The 18,796-nt window shown below is 44.5% G+C and overlaps 1 protein-coding gene across 1 annotated transcript in view; it reads right to left on the bottom strand.

Moving 5' to 3' along the window:
- Window positions 1-4,619: 4,619 nt before the first annotated feature.
- The window catches only part of EFHD1 (EF-hand domain family member D1), a 45,466-nt gene continuing 31,289 nt past the window's right edge, over window positions 4,620-18,796 (bottom strand). The window contains exons 3-4 of the mRNA XM_064286546.1: window positions 18,509-18,643; window positions 4,620-5,865 (exon numbers count right to left, since the gene is read on the bottom strand). Coding sequence (XP_064142616.1) covers window positions 5,731-5,865; window positions 18,509-18,643 — 270 coding nt within the window. The 3' untranslated portion in view covers window positions 4,620-5,730. The remainder of the gene's footprint in view (window positions 5,866-18,508; window positions 18,644-18,796) is intronic.

Genomic DNA, 18,796 nt, shown 5'->3' on the forward strand with positions numbered 1-18,796 from the left:
GGATAGGAAGACTTAACATTGTAAAAATGTCTATTCTACCCGAAGAGACCTATAGATACAATGCAATTCCAATCCAAATTCCAACGGCATTTTTTAATGAGATGGAGAAACAAATCACCAACTTCACATGAAAGGGAAAGAGGCCCCAGATAAGTAAAGCATTACTGAAAAAGAAGAACAAAGTGGGAGGTCTCACTCTACCTGATTTTAGAACCTATTATATCACCACAGTAGTCAAAACAGCCTGGTACTGGTACAACAAGAGATACATAGACCAATGTAACAGAATTAAGAATCCAGACATAAATCCATCCACATATGAGCAGCTTATATTTGACAAAGGCCCAAAGTCAGTTATATGGGGAAAAGACAGTCTTTTGAACAAGACTCATACCTTATACTATGCACAAAAACGAACTCAAAATGGTTCAAAGACCTAAATATAAAATCTAAAATGATAAAGTTCATGGAAGAAAAAATAGGGACGCTAGGAGCCCTAATACATGGCATAAACAGTATACAAAACATTAATAACAATGCAGAAGAGAAACCAGGTAAGTGGGAGCTCCTAAAAATCAAACACCTATGCTCAACCAAAGACTTCACCAAGAGTAAAAAGATTACCTACAGACTGGGAAAAAGTTTTTAGCTATGATATTTCTGAGCAGCGTCTGATCTCTAAAATCTACTGCAAAAACTCAACAACAAAAAGACAACCCAATTAAAAAATGGGCAAAGGCTATGAACAGGATATGAACTAAAGAAGACATTCAGGTAGCTAACAAATACTTGAGGAAACGCTCATGATCATTAGCCATTACAGAAATGCAAATCAAAACTACAATGAGATTCCATCTCACTCCAGCAAGGTTGGCATTAATCCAAAAAACACAAAATAATAAATGTTGGAGAGGTTGTAGAGAGACTGGAACACTTCTACAGTGCTGGTGGGAATGTAAAATGGCACAAACACTTCTGAAATTGATTCGGCGCTCCCTTAAAAAGCTAGAAATAGAACTACCATACAATCTAGCAATACCACTCCTCAGAATATATCTGAGAGAAATGAGAGCCTTTACACGAACACATATATGCAAACCAATGTTCACTGCAGCGCTGTTTACAATAGCAAAAAGATGGAAGCAACCAAGATGTCCATCAATGGATGAATGGATAAATTATGGTATATTCACACAATGGAATATTACGCATCAATACAGAACAATGATGAATCTGTGAAACATTTCCTAACATGGAGGAATCTGGAAGGCATTATGCTGAGTGCCTAGTCAGCTGCAAAGGGCAAATATTGTATGAGATCACTATTATAAGAACTTGAAAGAATTATAAGATTATAAGAATTATAAGAATTTAACAGAGAAGAAAATATTTTCTGATGGTTACGAGAGAGGGGAGGGAGGGAGAGAGTGGGGTTTTCACTAATTAGATAGTAGATAAGAACTATTTTAGGTGAAGGGAAAGACAACACACAATACAGGCGAGGTCAGCACAACTGGACTAAACCAAAAGCAAAGAAGTTTCCTGAGTAAACTGAACGCTTTGAAGGCCAACATAGCAGGGGCAGGGGTTTGGGGACCATGGTTCCAGTGGACATCTTAGTCAAGTGGCATAATAAAATCTATTAAGAAAACATTCTGCATCCCACTTTGGAGACTGTCATCTGGGGTCTTAAATGCTAACAAGTGGCCATCTTAGATGCATCAATGGGTCTCAACCCACCTAGAGCAAAGGAGAATGAAGATCAACAAAGACACAAGGTAATTATGAGCCCAAGAGACAGAAAGGGCCACATAAACCAGAGACTACATCAGCCTGAGACCAGAAGAACTAGATGGTGCGTGGCTACCATCAGTGATCGCCCTGACAGGGAACACAACAGAGAACCCCTGAAGGAGCAGAAGAGCGGTGGGATGTAGACCTCAAATTCTCATAGAGACCAGACTAGAAGGACCCCAGAGGTCATGGTCCCCAGACCTTCTGTTAGCCCAAGACAGGAACCATTCCCAAAGCCAACTCTTCAGACAGGGATTGGACTGGGCTATAGGATAGAAAATGATACTGGTGAGAAGTGAGCTTCTTGGACCAAGTAGACACATGATACTATGTGGGCAGCTCCTGTCTGCAGGGGAGATGAGAAGGCAGAGGGGGACAGAAGCTGGCTGACTGGACATGGAAATAGAGGGTAGAGAGAAGGAGTGTGCTGTCTTTTCAGGGGGAGAGCAACTAGGAATATGTAGCAAGGTGTACATAAATTTTTGTATGAGAGACTGACTTGATTTGTAAACTTTCACTTAGAGAACAATAAAAATTTAGAAAAAGAAAAAAACTATATGGGATCAAATTGACAACAGCAGCTTGAAAGATTAAACAGGAACCTTGGGAGCAGTGAGTTTCTGGTAATGGAGGATGAACAGCTCGGAAAAGGAGAACGACAATCGTTGCTCAACCTGAAGGGTGTAATCGATGTCACTGAATTGTGCATGTAGAAACCGTTGAATTGGTGTATGTTTTGTTATGCACGATCTCAACAACAAAATAACTTACTAAAAAATGAACTCTAATATGTATTTTTATCTGAAAACAATCAAATTACACAATATTTTGGAGGCTGGAGTGTCTTAGTCACCTAGTGCTGCTATAACAGAAATACCACAAGTGGATGGCTTTAAAAAAGAGACGTTTACTTTCTCACAGTAGAGTAGGCTAAAAGTCCAAATTCACGGTGCCAGCTACAGGGGAAGGCTTTCTTTCTCTGTCGGCTCTGGGGAAAGTTCCTTGCCATCGATCTTCCTCTGTCCTAGGACTTTCTCAGTGCAGGGACTTCAGATCCAAAGGGTGTGCCCCACTCCTGCTTCTGCATTCTTGCTGATAGGAGGTCCCCCTGTCTCTTTGCTCACTTCTCTCCTTTCTATCTCAAAAGAGATTGGCCATTTTTCCAAGAGAACACTATGTCTTAGGGTGCTCCTCATTTAATGGCTGCCTACTGGTATTCAAGGAGGCCTGGTAGCTCATTAGTTAAGAACTCAGCTGCTAACTGAAAGGCTGCTCCTTAGGAGAAAGATGTGGCCATCTACTTCCATAAAGATTACAGCCTTGGAAGCCCTAATGGGCAGTTCTACTCTGTCCTATAGCGTGGCTATGAGCCTGAATCTATTGGAAGGCAATGAGTTTGGCTTTGGTTATGCCTGTGGCTATAATCCCATTTGGGAATGGGTTGTCTTTGTTATGTTAATAAGGTAGAGTTAGTGTAGGATGTGTCTTGAGTCAATGTCTCACAAAATATAAAAGAAGCAGATTAAGCAGAGATGGGAGTAGGTGCCAAGCCACATGGAGATCTCCAAGGAACCATGAACCAGAAGCTGAAGAGACAAGGACCTCCTCCTAGAGCTGACACAGAGAGAAAGCCTTCCCCTAATTGGGACTTCTAGCCTCCAAAACTGTGAGACAATAAATTTGTTTGTTAAAGCCATCCACTTGTGGCATTTCTGTTATAGCAGCACTGGGTGACTAAGACAGACCCCACCTCCGCCCCCACAGGACCCAGAGGGCGGCTATGGAATAATTAGTCTGCCTGGGCAGGCAGGGCTGTGGCCAGAATGTGGCCTGGTGGACAGGTAGGGTCAGCAAGGAGAAATCTGAGCAGGGGTAAGGCCACAGGTGTTGGGTCACATGGTTAGGGCCTGAGGGCTCAGCGGCTTCAGGACTGCAGGGGGCGGGCCAGGTGAGCAGGAATGTTGGCACTAACCTCCCTGGGCTGGTTGGGAAATGGGCCCCCAAGGAACTGAGGGGCTGGGTGAGTGGACATCTGTGCTTGGGCCAGGACAGCAGCCAGGACCACCCACAGCAAGGCAAGTGCAGTAGACAGATGCCACCTTTGAAAAATGGACCTCTGAGCATTTCTGTATAGAAGGTTTCTGACATCAGTGGTCGGGATCCTGCCTTGCCCACCTCTGTCCCCTCCACCAAGCCTGGCCAGAACAACTTGGATCTAACTTCAGAGGTACACAGCCAGTTGCAATAGTGGATGGTGAAGGGTAGAGAGGGGATTCATGTGCCCTGAGCACTAAATCTATGTCAGGCAAGAAAACTGCCAGGTAGGTAATCACCTCATATGCATGTGAAAGCTGGACAGTGAATAAGGAAGACTGAAGAATTGCTATATTTGAATTATGGCATCAGTGAAGAATATTCCATGGACTGCTAGAAGAACGAACAAGTCTGTCTTGGAAGAAGTAAAACCAGAAGGCTCACTAGAAGCAAGGATGGTGAGGCTTCATCTCAAGTACTTTGGACATGTTATCAGAAGGGACTGGAAAAGGACATCATGCTTGCTAATGCAGAGGATCAGTGAAAAAGAGGAAGACTTCCAATGAGATGGAGTGCCACAGTGACCACAACAATGGGCTCAAACACAGCAATGATTGTGAGGACGATCCAGGACCAGGCAACATCTTGCTCTGTTACACATAGGGTCACTGTGAGTCGGAGCCGACTCTTCAGCATTTAACAACAATGGGTTGGATTGGCCCCTAAAGAAAAAACTCTCCTCTCTCCCCCAGGTCAAAGAAGACTAGACTCATGCTGGTGTGATGACCAAGTCCATTTGCATGGTTTATTTAATAAGAAACAGCTGTAAGGGAGAACATTTCCTTTATTGAAAAGACAGCAGCTACAAAAGTGAATAAATACTACATGAGAAATTATTTTTTGAAAATACAGCAAACTCCTGATATTTGTGAGGAGAAAACAAGAGCTAACGACATAAAAAAAAAAAAATTACCATGGTGGGTAAGAACATCTTCACCTCAAAACCTTGGAGCAGATATTGGACACTGGCTGGCTGATGAGCATGGCCATGATGTTCAGAATTTTGGAAGGTCCTGGACTTGTGGCATTGGAATGCCAGGGGCCTAGTATAATTTGCACAGAGTTAGAGTTGAACAAGAATTCTTCTCCTCACTCAATATTATTAATTCTAATTACTCTTGCATTCTTACAGTTAAGTAGCACAGTATTTAAGGATGGAAAAAGGCTGAAATGGGAAAACATCCAGGGCAGATGCAAAGGGGACAGGAGGAAGGCCGATGGGAAGGGACCGAACTTCCCACCTCTTCTCTATTTTGTGTCCTCTCAGCAGTGAACCACTCCCCCTGTTGGAGAGGGAGTGGGTAGTGGTCTACCGCAGCCTCCCTTAAGCCCCAGCAGCACCAAAGGAGAGAAGAGGCCAAAGCAATCAAGCTAAGAGCGAAAACAAGGAAACTGGAAGGGAAACAAGGTGGGAGGGGTACAGAGAATTCTCCAAGAAAATGGGCAACGTTAAAACTCCAGTCCTCTGGGGACTGCACTATCTTCTCTGAGGACCACGAAAGAAAGAAGTAGTTGTACAGATGAGCACAGCATACCACTCTCTGACGAGGAATGGTAAAGGGACAAGGAAAATGTACAGGCTGCCAAAAGGAGGCAACTTGTGGCTATCAGAGGAAGGAAGGTGGGAGAGAGGAGAGCAGGGCACCTGGCCATCCCAGGACCCTCTGGGGCGGCTCGGACATGGGGAAGACTTTGCCACCATTGTGAGGCTGTCTAAGCAGTTTGCATTGAAAGGTGGGTGGGTGAGGAGAGCGAGGAGGAGCCCAGTGTGGTGAGGGGCAGCCATCTCTCCCAGGGGCATCTATAAGGCACAGCTGTGGATGGAGATCGAGGTCGACAGGACTATGTACTGAAAGTCGCCTTGAGTTCCCGGAATGCTGCCCGGCGGAGTCTCCTCTCCTCCTCCTTCTGTTTCCGCTCCTCTTGCTCAGCCTTTAACTCGGCTTCGAACTTACTGGCAGATGACAAGGCTTGAACCTGCAGAGAAAGAGCAAAACAACAGAAGAGCAGAGTAAGGGAGCGGAAGAGAAGCTTGGAGATGCTGACGCCCCAGCCAGAATGGTCACCAGCAAGCCACCAGACCACTGAACTAGGAGGGCAGGACCCTCCCAACACACATTCCTTTCCTTTGGTCTTCCAAAGCTGGCTTTCTATTACTGCTGACACCTTAAACCACTTTGTTGCTGTGTTACACATGGACCCCTGGTGGTACAGTGGCTAAAATCTCGGCTGCTAACCAAGAGGTCAGCAGTTCGAATCCAACAGCCGCTCCTTGGAAACCCCGCCGGGCAGTTCTACTCTGTCCTATAGGGTCTCTATGAGATGGAATTGACTCGGCGGCAACGAGTTTTTTGTTTTTTTGGTGTTGCAAAGGTTCCTATCTACTAAAGTTGGTTTTTCTACTTCTGTCATGGATGGGACTGTGTTCCCCAAAAATATGTGTCAACTTGGTTAGGCCATGATTCCCAGTGCAATGTGGCTGTCCTCCATTTTGTGATTGTAATTTTATGTTAAAGAGGATTAGGGTGGGTTGTTTAACACCCTTACTAAGGTCACATCCCTGAGCCAATGTAAGGGAGTTTCCCTGGAGTGTGGCCTATACCACCTTTTATCTTATAAGAGATAAAAGGAAAGAGAAGCAAGCAGAGAAAGGGGAACTCATACCACCACGAAAGGAGCATCAGGAGCAGAGCGCATCCTTTGAACCCAGGGTTCCTGCGTGGAGAAGCTCCTAGTCCAGGGGAAGATTGATGAGAAGGACCTTCCTCTAGAGCCAACAGAGAGGGAAAGCTTCCCCGGGAGCTGATGCCCTGAATTTGGACCTCTAGCCTACTAGACTGTGAGAAAATTAATTTCTCTTTGTTAAAGCCGTCCACTTGTGGTATTTGTTACAGCAACACTGGATGACTAAGACATCTTCTTTTTAGGATATTGTTTAATATCCCTGAGTATTACCCGATTTTGTTGTTAGTTGCCATGGGATCAGCTCTGACTCACGACAACCCCATGGCAACAGAATGAGACACTGCCAGGTCCTGCGCAGTCTTCATGATCATTGGTACATTTGAGTCCGTTGCTGCGCGGCGTATTTTGAGTTCCTTCAAACCTAGGCGGCTCATCTGGTACTATGTCAGACAATGGTCTGGTGTGCTCCATAGGATTTTCATGGGCTGCTTTTCAGAAGTAGATCAACAGGCCTTTCTTCCTAGTCTGTCTCTGGAAACACCACCGAAACCTGTCCACCACGGGTAGCCCTCCTGGTATCTGTGATCCCAGTGGCATAGCTTCAGCGTCACAGCAACACCAAAGCAACCACAACATAACAAAATAGCAGACAGGCGGTGGCTACCCAATTTTACCTCCCTTTAATTTCACAATGGAAACCCTGGTGGCATAGTGGTTAAGAGCTACAGCTGCTAACCAAAAGGTCAGCAGTTCGAATCCACCAGGTGCTTCTTGGAAACCCTACGGGGCAGTTCTACTCTGTCTTCTAGGGTCGCTATGAGTCAGAATCAACTCGACGACAACGGGTTTGGTTTTTTGGTTTGGTTCATTTCACAATAATATTGTGTAGTTCGGGGAGTGGTGGGGAAGGGCAAAGCAAAATGAACCTCCTGCTGGGACTCTGGGATCACATCAGTCTACAGATTTAGTCTGTGACAAGAGGTATCTTTACAATATACCATTCCCCCTGAATGCCTCCGTTTTTATTTAATGTCGTTTTTATATCGCCAAGTAAATTTTTGTTTTCTCAAAATCAATCATTCCAAGTACACTTTCAAAAATTACATGTTTTTCAGATATATGCACACCCATGTTTATTGCAGCTCTGTTTACAATAGCAAAAAGTTGGAAGCAACCAAGGTGTCCATCAACAGATGAATGGGTAAATAAATTGTGGTATATTCACACAATGGAATACTACGCATCGATAAAGAACAGTGACGAATCTCTGAAACATTTCATAACATGGAGGAACCTGGAAGGCATTATGCTGAGCGAAATTAGTCAGAGGCAAAAGGACAAATATTGTATAAGACCACTATTATAAGATCTTGAGAAATAGTAAACCTGAGAAGAACACATACTTTTGTGGTTATGAGCGGGGGAGGGAGGGAGGGTGGGAGAGGGTTTTTTATTGATTAATCAGTAGATAAGAACTGCTTTAGGTGAAGGGAAAGACAACACTCAATACATGGAAGGTCAGCTCAATTGGACTGGACCAAAAGCAAAGAAGTTTCCGGGATAAAATGAATGCTTCAAAGGTCAGCGGAGCAAGCGCGGGGGTCTGGGGAACATGGTTTGCAGGGACTTCTAAGTCAATTGGCAAAATAATTCTATTATGAAATCATTCTGCATCCCACTTTGAAATGTGGCGTCTGGGGTCTTAAATGCTAACAAGCGGCCATCTAAGATGCATCAATTGGTCTCAACCCACCTGGAGCAAAGGAAAATGAAGAACACCGAGGCCACACGACAACTAAGAGCCCAAGAGACAGAAAGGGCCACATGAACCAGAGACCTACATCACCCTGAGACCAGAAGAACTAGTTGGTGCCCAGCCACAATCGATGACTGCCCTGACAGGGAGCACAGCAGAGGACCCCTGAGGGAGCAGGAGATCAGTGGGATACAGACCCCAAATTCTCATAAAAAGACCAAACTTAATGGTCTCACTGAGACTGGAGGAATCCCGGCGGCCATGCTCCCCAGACCTTCTGTTGACACAGGACAGGAACCATCCCCAAAGACAACTCATCAGAAATGAAAGGGACTGGTCAGCGGGTGGGAGAGAGATGCTGATGAAGAGTGAGCTAATTATATCAGGTGGACACTTGAGATTGTGTTGGCAACTCTTGTCTGGAGGGGGGATGGGAGGATAGAGAGAGAGGGAAGCAGGCAAAATTGTCAAGAAAGGAGAGACTGAAAGGGCTGACTCAAGAGGGGGAGAGCAAGTGGGAGTAGGGAGTGAGATGCATGTAAACTTATATGTGACAGACTGATTGGATTTGTAAACGTTCACTTGAAGCTTAATAAAAGTTATTAAAAAAAAAATTACATGTTTCTGTTGGTGCTGTGAATGGGATCCCATGTCACTTGTTTTTAAAAACTCTATTTTGTCTTCAATAATGCAACCTCAGATAAATCCATCTTAAAATTCTCTACTCTAGCACCAACTCTTATTTTTTCTCTGTGCATTATCAATTTGGTCAAATTTCAAAGCAATACATTGGGTGTGTACATTATTTTTATAAAGACTTTTAAATTGTTTTGCAAACTGTTGTTGTTAGGTGCTTTCGAGTCAATTCCAACTCATAGCGACCCTATGCACCACAGAACGAAACACTGCCCAGTCCTGCCTCACCCTCATGATTGTTTTTATGCTTGAGCCCAGTGTTACAGCCACTGTTTCAAACTATCCCGTTGAGGGTCTTCCCCTTTTTCGCTGACCCTCTACTTTACCAAGTATGATGTCATTCTCTAGGGACCAATCCCTCCTGATATGTTCAAAGTATGTGAGATGAAGTCTCACCATCCTCGCTTCTAAGGAGCATTCCAGCTGCACTTCTCCCAAGACAGATTTGTTCTTTCTTTTGGCAGCCCATGATATATTCAATATTCTCCAAACTAGCTGTTCCAAATTACTTGTCCACCATCAGGGACTGAAAATATTCATTTCCCACAGCCTTACCCAGGCTTATCATTAATACTTTTCCTTTTTGCCAAAAAAAAAAGAAAAAAAAAATTGGCACCTTGGTTTTATTTCCTCTTTTATGAATAGAGAAAAAAAATGGCATCTTGTTTTATTTACTCTTTGATGAATTATCTATTTGTATCCCCTTCTATCTACCTATTGGATTTTATTTTTAATTTGCAGCTATTTATGTAGTTTGCAGGTTGGTCCCTTCTTACATATTTTTCAATTACTTGCTCTCAGTCTTTTGCCTGTCTTTTAATTTTATGTTATCTTGGATCATACAGATATTTTCAAGACCTACCTTGTGTGGAATTCGATGAGCATCTTGGATAGATATCTCCTCATCTTTCACGATATCAGGGAAGTTTTCTGGCAACAAATCTTCAACAATTCTCTCTGTATTTTCTGTTATCCTTCCCTGTTCTGGTATTCCAATCACTCGTAGGTTATTTCTCTTGATAGACTCCTACATGATTCTTAGGGTTTCTTCATTTTTAAAATCCTTTTATCTGATTTTTCTTCAAACATATTGGTACCAAGTGCTTTATCTTCAATCTCACCAATTCTGCCCTCCACTTGCTCAATTCTGCTCCTCTGACTTTCTATCGAGTTGTCTAATTCCATAATTTTATTGTTAATCTTCTGAATGTCTGATTCCTGTCTCTCTACGGATTCTTGCAGCTTATTCAATTTTTTATTATGTTCTTGAATAACCTTTTTAATTTCTTCAACTGCTTTATCTGTGTTTTCCTTGGCTTGTTCTGTGTATTGCCTGATCTCCTTCCTGATCTTGTTCCTGGTGTCTTGAAGAGTTCTGTATATTAATCTTTTGTATTCTGTATCTGGTAGTTCCAGGAAGGTACCTTCATCCAGAAGATCCCTTGATTCTTTATTTTGAGAGCTTGTTGAAGCGATCATGGTCTGCCTCTTTATGTGATTTGATATTGACTGTTGTCTCTGAGCCATCTATAAGTTATTGTATTAATTTTATGTTTGCTTACCGTACCCTAGCTTCTTGCTTTGCTTTGTTTTGATATGCCCAAATACGTTGCTTGAGTGAGCTAGCTTGATTATTTTTGCCTTTGAAGCTCTAACGTCCTGTCACTAGATGGCTAGAGCTGTTATCACGTATATCAGCCTTGGAGTCCATTCACTTTTCTTGTATGGATTTAGCTCAGGTGTCCAGGTAGCTGGTCATCAAGTGTGTGGTACAGGCACTGTCCTATAGTCTTAGAGGGGCAGGGGTGACTGGTGTAGGTGCTGGTATCTGGTTGCAGCAGGGGGTCAAGCTCTGAACAAGGCAGGGGTTGACAACCATCCCCCAAGTGTCTGTGAGGAAAGTACATCCCTGTTCCCTAGAGAGCACAGCAGGGTGGGTTCTGCAGATGGACCATAGGCACCCAGTGTTTTTGGTTGTAAGGACTGGAAGGTACCAGTTATCCTTGGACCCCTGTCGGGGGTGGCTGGGTGATCTGAGTGGAGCCACCAGTCCTTAGGCCCCTGATGTGGGTAGGTGAAGACCCTGTTTAATAGCAAAGCGGTGTCAAACATCAAACACCCACCTCTCCACTGAGCATCTGAAACAGCTGCAGTCTGCCAACAAGGGCCTATTCTCCTGAAATGGGCCCACGCAAGCCCATGCAGGAGGGAAAAGTATTCAAAGTCCACTGACCACTTATGCCTAGGCAGGGGCCACTTCTGTCCTGAGCTTCCCAGGTTAGTGGAGCTGACAGATTACCTTTTCCTCCAATTGTGAATTTAATCCTTCTCCAAGGCCAGGAGAATGACTCAGGATACTCAGCAGGACCTATCTCAGGCCCAGGGATATCAACAGCCACTGAAGCCAGCTTGGGGTCTGGGGGAATGGTAAAATATATGCAAGTACTTAGCTTTTGCCGAGAGCACTGTTCTTCTCTGGTTCCAGAGGTGTGAGTAGGCTGTGCGGCTGGCTGTTTCTCCTTGAGGAAACTGCAGCCAAACACTACCACCAGCCTATCGCAGCCTGAGGCTTCCTGGCGATTCAGGTCTGGCAATTCCTCTCTGCTTTTGAACTGTCTCTCCCTCCCCCTGCCATTCAGCCTGTTCTCCAACTTTGCCTTTGATGTTCAGGACTCCTAGCTTGTCATAAATATAATCGTTTCACTTGTTTTTTCAGGTCTTTGCTGTAAGAGGGTTCACCGGAAGTGTCTCACTACTCCACCATCTTGGCCAGATATTTTCAATGTTGATGAAATCAAATTTATCAACCAGTTTCTTTCTGGCCTTTCATTTTATGTCATGTTTCAGAACATTTCCATACCCCAAAGCTCTAAACCTATTTTCCTGAATTTTCTTCAAATCCTTCTATGTTTTTTTTTCATGTATGACTCATTAAGTCACCTGGAATTTATTTTAGAAAGGTATAAAGTAGAAACTTTACTTCATTTTCTTAAGTGGATAGCCAATTATTTCAATGCTTTTTATTGAAAAGCCCATTTCCCCACTGATTTGAGAACTATCTCTTTCATATAATAATTTCCACTGAAGATCAGTTTCTATTGTTTTCTACCCTGTTCCACTGCTAATTTATTCCTGCACCTGTACTACATTATTCAATATTACTGCTGTGTAAAATGCCTTGATATTTATAAGGAAAGTAAATATTATTTTATCATGTTGAAGGAACATTTTGTTTTCTCATTTTACCCATTTACTACGAATGGGTATTAAACTTTACCATATGTCTTTGAGACATCTAATTGAAATGATCTTTTTTTTTCTTATTTGATCTACCCATAATATGAACATTTTTAAATTATGCTTGCAGTTTTATCTGTAAACATTATAACTGCATTCCATTTCTTCATGTTTTAAGATTCTTACACCTATATTCATGAGCTCGATAAAAAACTTCTTCTTCTGGTGCTTTATTTTTTTCTGATTTTGTTATCAGAATCATAATGTCTTCAGAAAATAAACGTGTTACAATCTTTTTCATTACGTTTGAATTATAACATTGGAAGCCCAGGGGTAAGTTAACTGCTAAACTCCTAGGCTCCTATTGTCTTTTGGCGGGGGGGTATGTGTGGGGGCTGAGGCAGTTCTTAACTTTGCAGGTGTCTTCATGATTCACCATGTTTTCTACTCTTCATCCCAGCTTTTGTAGAAAAGCATTCCTTTCATTGTATTTTTAATGATTTTACATTGCTATATTATAATCCCTCCTCATGTCTGAATGGCCCACCCCTACATGTGTCACCTTCTCTCAAATTCCCTTCATTTCTCTATTACTAGCTTCCATGTTTGGGTGTCTCAGTATGAAGTCTCACATTTCAGTGAAAAATCGTAATGTTCATTTTCTAAATTCTTTCTGCATTTCTTATAGGGTCCATTTCTGAAGACAGGATATCTCTGAGAATATTACCAGGAAGTGTTACGTTCTTAAAACTACCCAAACCTGTTGGCATCCAGTCCATTCCAACTCACAGGACCCTACAGGAAAAAGTGGAACTGCCCCATAAATCTTTACGGGAGCGGACTGCCACATCTCTCTCCTGTGGAGTGGCTGGTGGGTTTGAACCACTGACCTTTCGGTTAGCAGCCAACTGCTTGACCACTGTGACGCCAGGGCACCTGTTCTGTTCTCACTCACTGAATCAGAATCCCTGGAGGTAGGGGCTAGGAAAATATGTTTTCCAAATTCCCCAGGTGTCTCTTTGGCATAGGAGCCTGCTTCCTATGCTTCTCTTATCCAGCAATTCTCACCCCGGCTCCTCACATTGTCACAGATGTCCATCCTCATCCCCAGAGACTGGATTTAATTGCTTGAAGTAGGGCCTCATCAATACCCCAGCCCTTCTCACCCTCTGGCCCCTGCCTTTGGCTGAAACCCTGACCTCTGCTGCCCTCCTTCTCCAGCCCTTCCTCCTCTCCTCTTTAACTTGCCTCCAAAAACTCCTGCCCTTTCTCTTCACCCCTATCCCCTGATGTGGTGGTCTCATCCAGATTTACCTTCCAACTTAACATAGAGCCCTGGCCAATCCTTGCAGCAACACTTGTCACAGTACCTCCAACTTTGTGGGGACAGGTACTTCCTTCCCCCCTCCTCACTCGAGTCCCACCCTTGGATCAAGGAGGATTTCATCTCTCCCTGCTTCTAAACCGAGGACGTGTTATTTTAGAAGTCTCACAAGTACGGCATCTGGCTTCACTGGAGTGTCAGAGTTCCAGTTTGGGCTGAGCCATCCACGAGGCTGAGCCCTCCTCACCATTCCCCCATAGTGGTTGTCTAAACCGCCACAGCCCACCCCGAGGCCTGCCACACTCCACAGCCCATTCGCCTCACTTATTTAGAAAAAACAGAAGGGTGCTCCTCTCCCACCGTCTCATCCTGCTCCCCATGGCTGTGATTCAGCACATGCAGGGAAGTTAGGCTGGGCAGTTCACTTAATCCTACACCCAGAGGTGGCTGGGATGCCTTGGGCCTGCTCACAAGATGATTGTTCAATATTGTTCAATTTTCAGGAATATTGAGGGCTAGTTGTTAAATATCACTGTTATTAAACACTAAATCGTATAAATTTACAATCAAATAAATTAAAAACAACAGTAACAAATAGTCAAAAGACATCATTTCCTGATCAATTTTACTACATTTTACAACTATCTATGCTCTTGAGCTTATCTGGGAGTCCCTGGGTGGAGCAAACAGTTAATGCGCTCAGCTCCTTACCAAGAGGTTGAAGGGTCGAATCTACCTAGAGGCACCTCGAATGAAAGGCCTGGTTGTCTATGTCTGAAGAAGCAGCCAGTGGAAACCCTGTGGAGCACAGATCTACTCTGACACACATGGGGTCGCCATGAGTCAGAATCGATTTGATGGCCACTATTTTTTTTTTTTTTAACGACAAGGCTGCCATAACAAATTACCACAAACTTGGACGCTATAATCTACAGAAATTTATTCTCTCATGATTTTGGAGGCTAGAAGTCTGAAATCGAGGTGTCCGCAGAGCCATGCTCTCACTGAAGAATCTTTCAGGTTCTGGGGACCCCAGGCATTCCTTGGCTTATGGGACCAACACTTCAGTCTCTGCCTCTGTTGTCACCTGGCCTTCTCTATATCCTTTTCTGTCTCTTATAAGGACACTCTCGTTGGATTAAGGGCCCACCCTACTCAAGCGTGATCTCATCTTGATCCTTACCTTAGTTACATCTGTGAAGGCCCTATTTCCAAATAAAGTCACGTGAATTTGAGGTGGACATTGTTCAACCCGAGGACTCCCCAGATGGCACGAACGGTTAAGCACTCAACTGCTAGCTGAAAGGCTGGCACTTTGAACCCACCCAAAGGTGCCTCAGAAGACAAGTCTAGCAACCTGCTTCTGAAAGGTCACAACCTTCCTGAGAGTATGGCCCCTGGATACCCTTTTCACTCAGTACTGAAGTCACTCCTGAGGTTCACCCTTCAGTCAAAGATTAGACAGGTCCATAGGGCCAAAAATAACACATGTAAGGGACACGCTTCATGTTCAATCATGTATAGGAAACTAATGCGCACATGAGCCCAAAAGCAAAGACAAGAAGGCAGGAACGGACAGGAAAACTGGACAAATGGAAATAGGGAACCTGGGGTGGAGAAGAGGAGAGTGCTGACCCATCACAGGGTTGGCAACCAATGTCACAATACAATTTGTGTATTAACTGTTTAATGAGAAACTAATTTGTTCTGTAAACTTTCACCTAAATCACAATAAATAAATAAGCAAAAGGTCACAGCCTTGAGAACCCTATGGGAGCAGTCTACTCTGCGCATGTGGGGTCTCCATGAGGAGGAATTGACTCAATGGCAACTAACAACTGTTCAACACACTACATGTGGACAGGGCCATCCTCCCCAGCATGCCACATACAGGTCACCTACCACATGTGCAACAACAAAGGTGGGAAGCGCTGGTCCAGTTCCTTGATCTGTGTGTTTTCATCTTGGCTTCCACATCGCCAGCCCCGCCCCCTCAATGTCCCGAGTCCTCACCACATCAGGACACCTCATCAGCCTCCAAAGATTCCTCCTCCTCCACTCCACGGAGCCTCTGCTCTCGCCGTTCCCACGATACGAACACCTCCCCTCCCTTGATCACAAGGTGATCCTTATTCATCTCCTAGCATCTGTTGCAGATGTCAGCTCCTTTATGGCCCTCTCCCAAATCCAAACGATGACTCCTTCCATTCGTCATTCACACAAGCCTTTGTTGAGGGCCATTATCTGCCAGGCCCCGTAATTACAAAGATAACACACCTCCTCTGCTTTGCGTCTGGGGGAGGAGGCAGACATAGAAACATAACATGTTGAAAAAATGTATTGTTATTCTTTTCATCTTTTTGCCTGACTATATTTATAAAAATAATGCACACGCATTATAAAACTTCACAAAAATATAAATCCCTTAGACATAACTATTGCTAACCATTCAGTATGTAATCCTCCAGTAAGTATTCATATTATTTAACAAAACTGGGTTGTCATTCAGACCGTTGGGCTTCATTTGCTTTGGACATCTTTCCACGCAATCACGTGGCCACAGCGTGTTCAAAGACGTGGAGGTACCACAATGGGCCCGGTTCCTTGAAAATGGAAGTTTTGATTGTTTCAATTTTGCTCTATTACATTCTTGTCCATATATCTGTGTGCATTTGTTTGAGTGCCTTTGAAGTATAAAACGCTGGAGGTGAAATTTTGGAGGTGAAGGATATGAAATGCTAACAGCTAGTCCCAAAATAAAAGGAGCCCTGGTGGCACAGCGGTTAAGCACTCAGCTGCTAATTGAAAGGTCAGCAGTTGGAATCCACCAGCACTCTGCAGGAGAAAGATGTGGCAATCCGCTTCCCTAAGGATTACAGCCTTGCAAACCCTATGAGACAGTTCTGCTCTGTCCTACAGGGTCACTATGAGTCAGGATTGACTTGACAGCAATAGGCTTGGCATAGGAGTCCCAAAATTCCTCTTCAAAAAGCCTGGGTCAATTTACACTCTTTCAAGAGTGTCCAAGAGTGCCTTTAACAGATGAATTACAATGCCACTGCCATTTGTAATAGAAGTATGCAGGAGAGGATGGACTCTCTCTGCGTGGAGAGTCAGGGAAAGCAGCCAAGAAGAGACAACTCTTTAATGTGGGTCTTAGGGAATCAGCAGTTTTCTAGGAAGAGGCATTTGGGTGGGGCACTTCAGGCAGAAGAAAGAGCAGGCACTCAGGCCCAGTTGTGACAGGGTGTGGCAACAGTGTTTGGAGAAATGCACATGGGTGGATGAAGCTGGGGCAAAGATCCAGAGCCAGACTGAAAAGGTCTCCAACGTCAAGACAAGATGTTCCCACGGACTCCTTGCACACTTCAACAAGTGCACTTGTCACTGCATTGTAGCCGTTGTCTACCCCACTGGAGTGCAAACAATGTTCCAACCTTAGGGTTCCAACCCTAAGGATATTTCCCAAAGCATCAGCAGAGATCTGCAAGTGTTGACTGCATCAATACCTGGAACCCCTCGGAAGACCCAGTGCCATAAAAATTTACCTTGTTCTCTCCTGCCTCCCTTCCACAGGCTTTCTATCAACGCTGAGAGTCTGCTTTCCCCATCAGATTGTGTGTTTACCCTACGGAGGGCACGGGTTCTGTGTCCTTCACTGGTTTAAGGATTTGTATCTCCAGAGCCTGATGTGGTGCCTGGCATTGCTGCAGCTTTGGTGAATCCAAGTTAAGTCACCAAGGAAGGCTCAGGCCACTTTCAGAGTTGGGCACATGGCACTGGTGTTCAAGGCTCAATGGGTGCCTGGACTGTGCCTGAGACTCAGATGAGGCACTAGGAAATCAGGCATTATATTGGGGTCCGCCATGGTTCCCAGTGTTTGTATTGGCAGAAAGATAATGGAATCTGTCTCTCAGCAGCATCACTGAAGTAAGGAGTCTCCTGCTCAGGGTCCTGAGCAGGCTGGGATATGTCACCAAGGACACCTGTCTCTAGGGAACCTTCTCGAAAAAAGCAAAAATTCCACAAAGGGCTGGTTCCTGCCTGGAGTAGTAAAGAGTCCCAACGGCTCATACTGTATAAGGAACACTTACTGAGTGCCAAGAACTTACGACTGATAGACATTAACTCATTTAATCCTCTATTATCATCCCTGTCTTACAGATGAGGAAGCTGAGGCCTGGAGAGGTTACACAGTAAGTAAGTAGTTGTGGATCCTGTACTTGCCCTCTGCTTACTGCTCTGGTTGGGTAGGGGGTTTGGAGGGCCCTCCTGATCCTGCCTTCTGCAGGTGTGCCCTGTGGAGACGAAGATGACAATGCCCAGGCGGGAGGGTCTTAGGAACGTTTAATGACTGCATGAGCACTTGAAGGAACGGAAGAACCCAGAAGGGCTCTGGGACAGTGGGGTGGAGAATCCTTCCAACTACCAACCACTGTCAATGGAGCAAAGACATTCAGGGTAAGCTGCCATGGCCCTCCATCTGCCGCATTACCCACTTGTTTATAACACAGGTGTCTGAGACACAAAGATGGAGGTAGCTGTTCAAGCAATTCAACTGTGGTTTGGGGTAGAAGGGAATTCTCTAGGTAAGTCTGGACCAAGAGTCAATCTTGGGGCACCGTACCAGCAAACCCGTTTGAATCTGAAACCAGGTTTGAATGTTTTATCATCTGATTTTTTTTGTTTTGTTTTTCATTTCTAGATTACACAGGCACACACACAGACACATGTTATTTCGGATTACACACAGACACACACTATTCTCTCATCTCCCTGCAATTGTGCATGACACCCAGTCTCTGTTGTTGCTTTGTCCCATGTGTCGTGTGACAGTTAACAAGCCACTGACAAGAGAGCTCCTGTCGGGTGGGGTGATGGCAGCAAGCAATTGTCCCGCACAGGAGCGACAAGGCACCTACCTTGGCTTCAAAGAAGTCCTTGGCACCTTTGACACCCTCGAGGGCAACATCAATCTCGGAGAGTTTTGCCAGTGCCATCAGCCCACTGTCTTCCTGCAGCTCCCCTGCTGCAGCCTTGTGGAAAATGAGCAGGAACTACCGGGAGGGAAAGAAGGCAGGGAGAGGCTGGTGAGAGTCAGAGTCGGCCTCCCCAGAAGGTTTACAAGACTCCCCTCTGGCCTGAGTTCAAGTTGCTACTGCCAAACCTATTTAAAAAAAAACACACAACCCTATAATGGTTTTGTTTAT

This window comes from Loxodonta africana, chromosome 6 (genome assembly GCF_030014295.1).
Source record: "Loxodonta africana isolate mLoxAfr1 chromosome 6, mLoxAfr1.hap2, whole genome shotgun sequence".
NCBI classification, from domain to species: domain Eukaryota; kingdom Metazoa; phylum Chordata; class Mammalia; order Proboscidea; family Elephantidae; genus Loxodonta; species Loxodonta africana.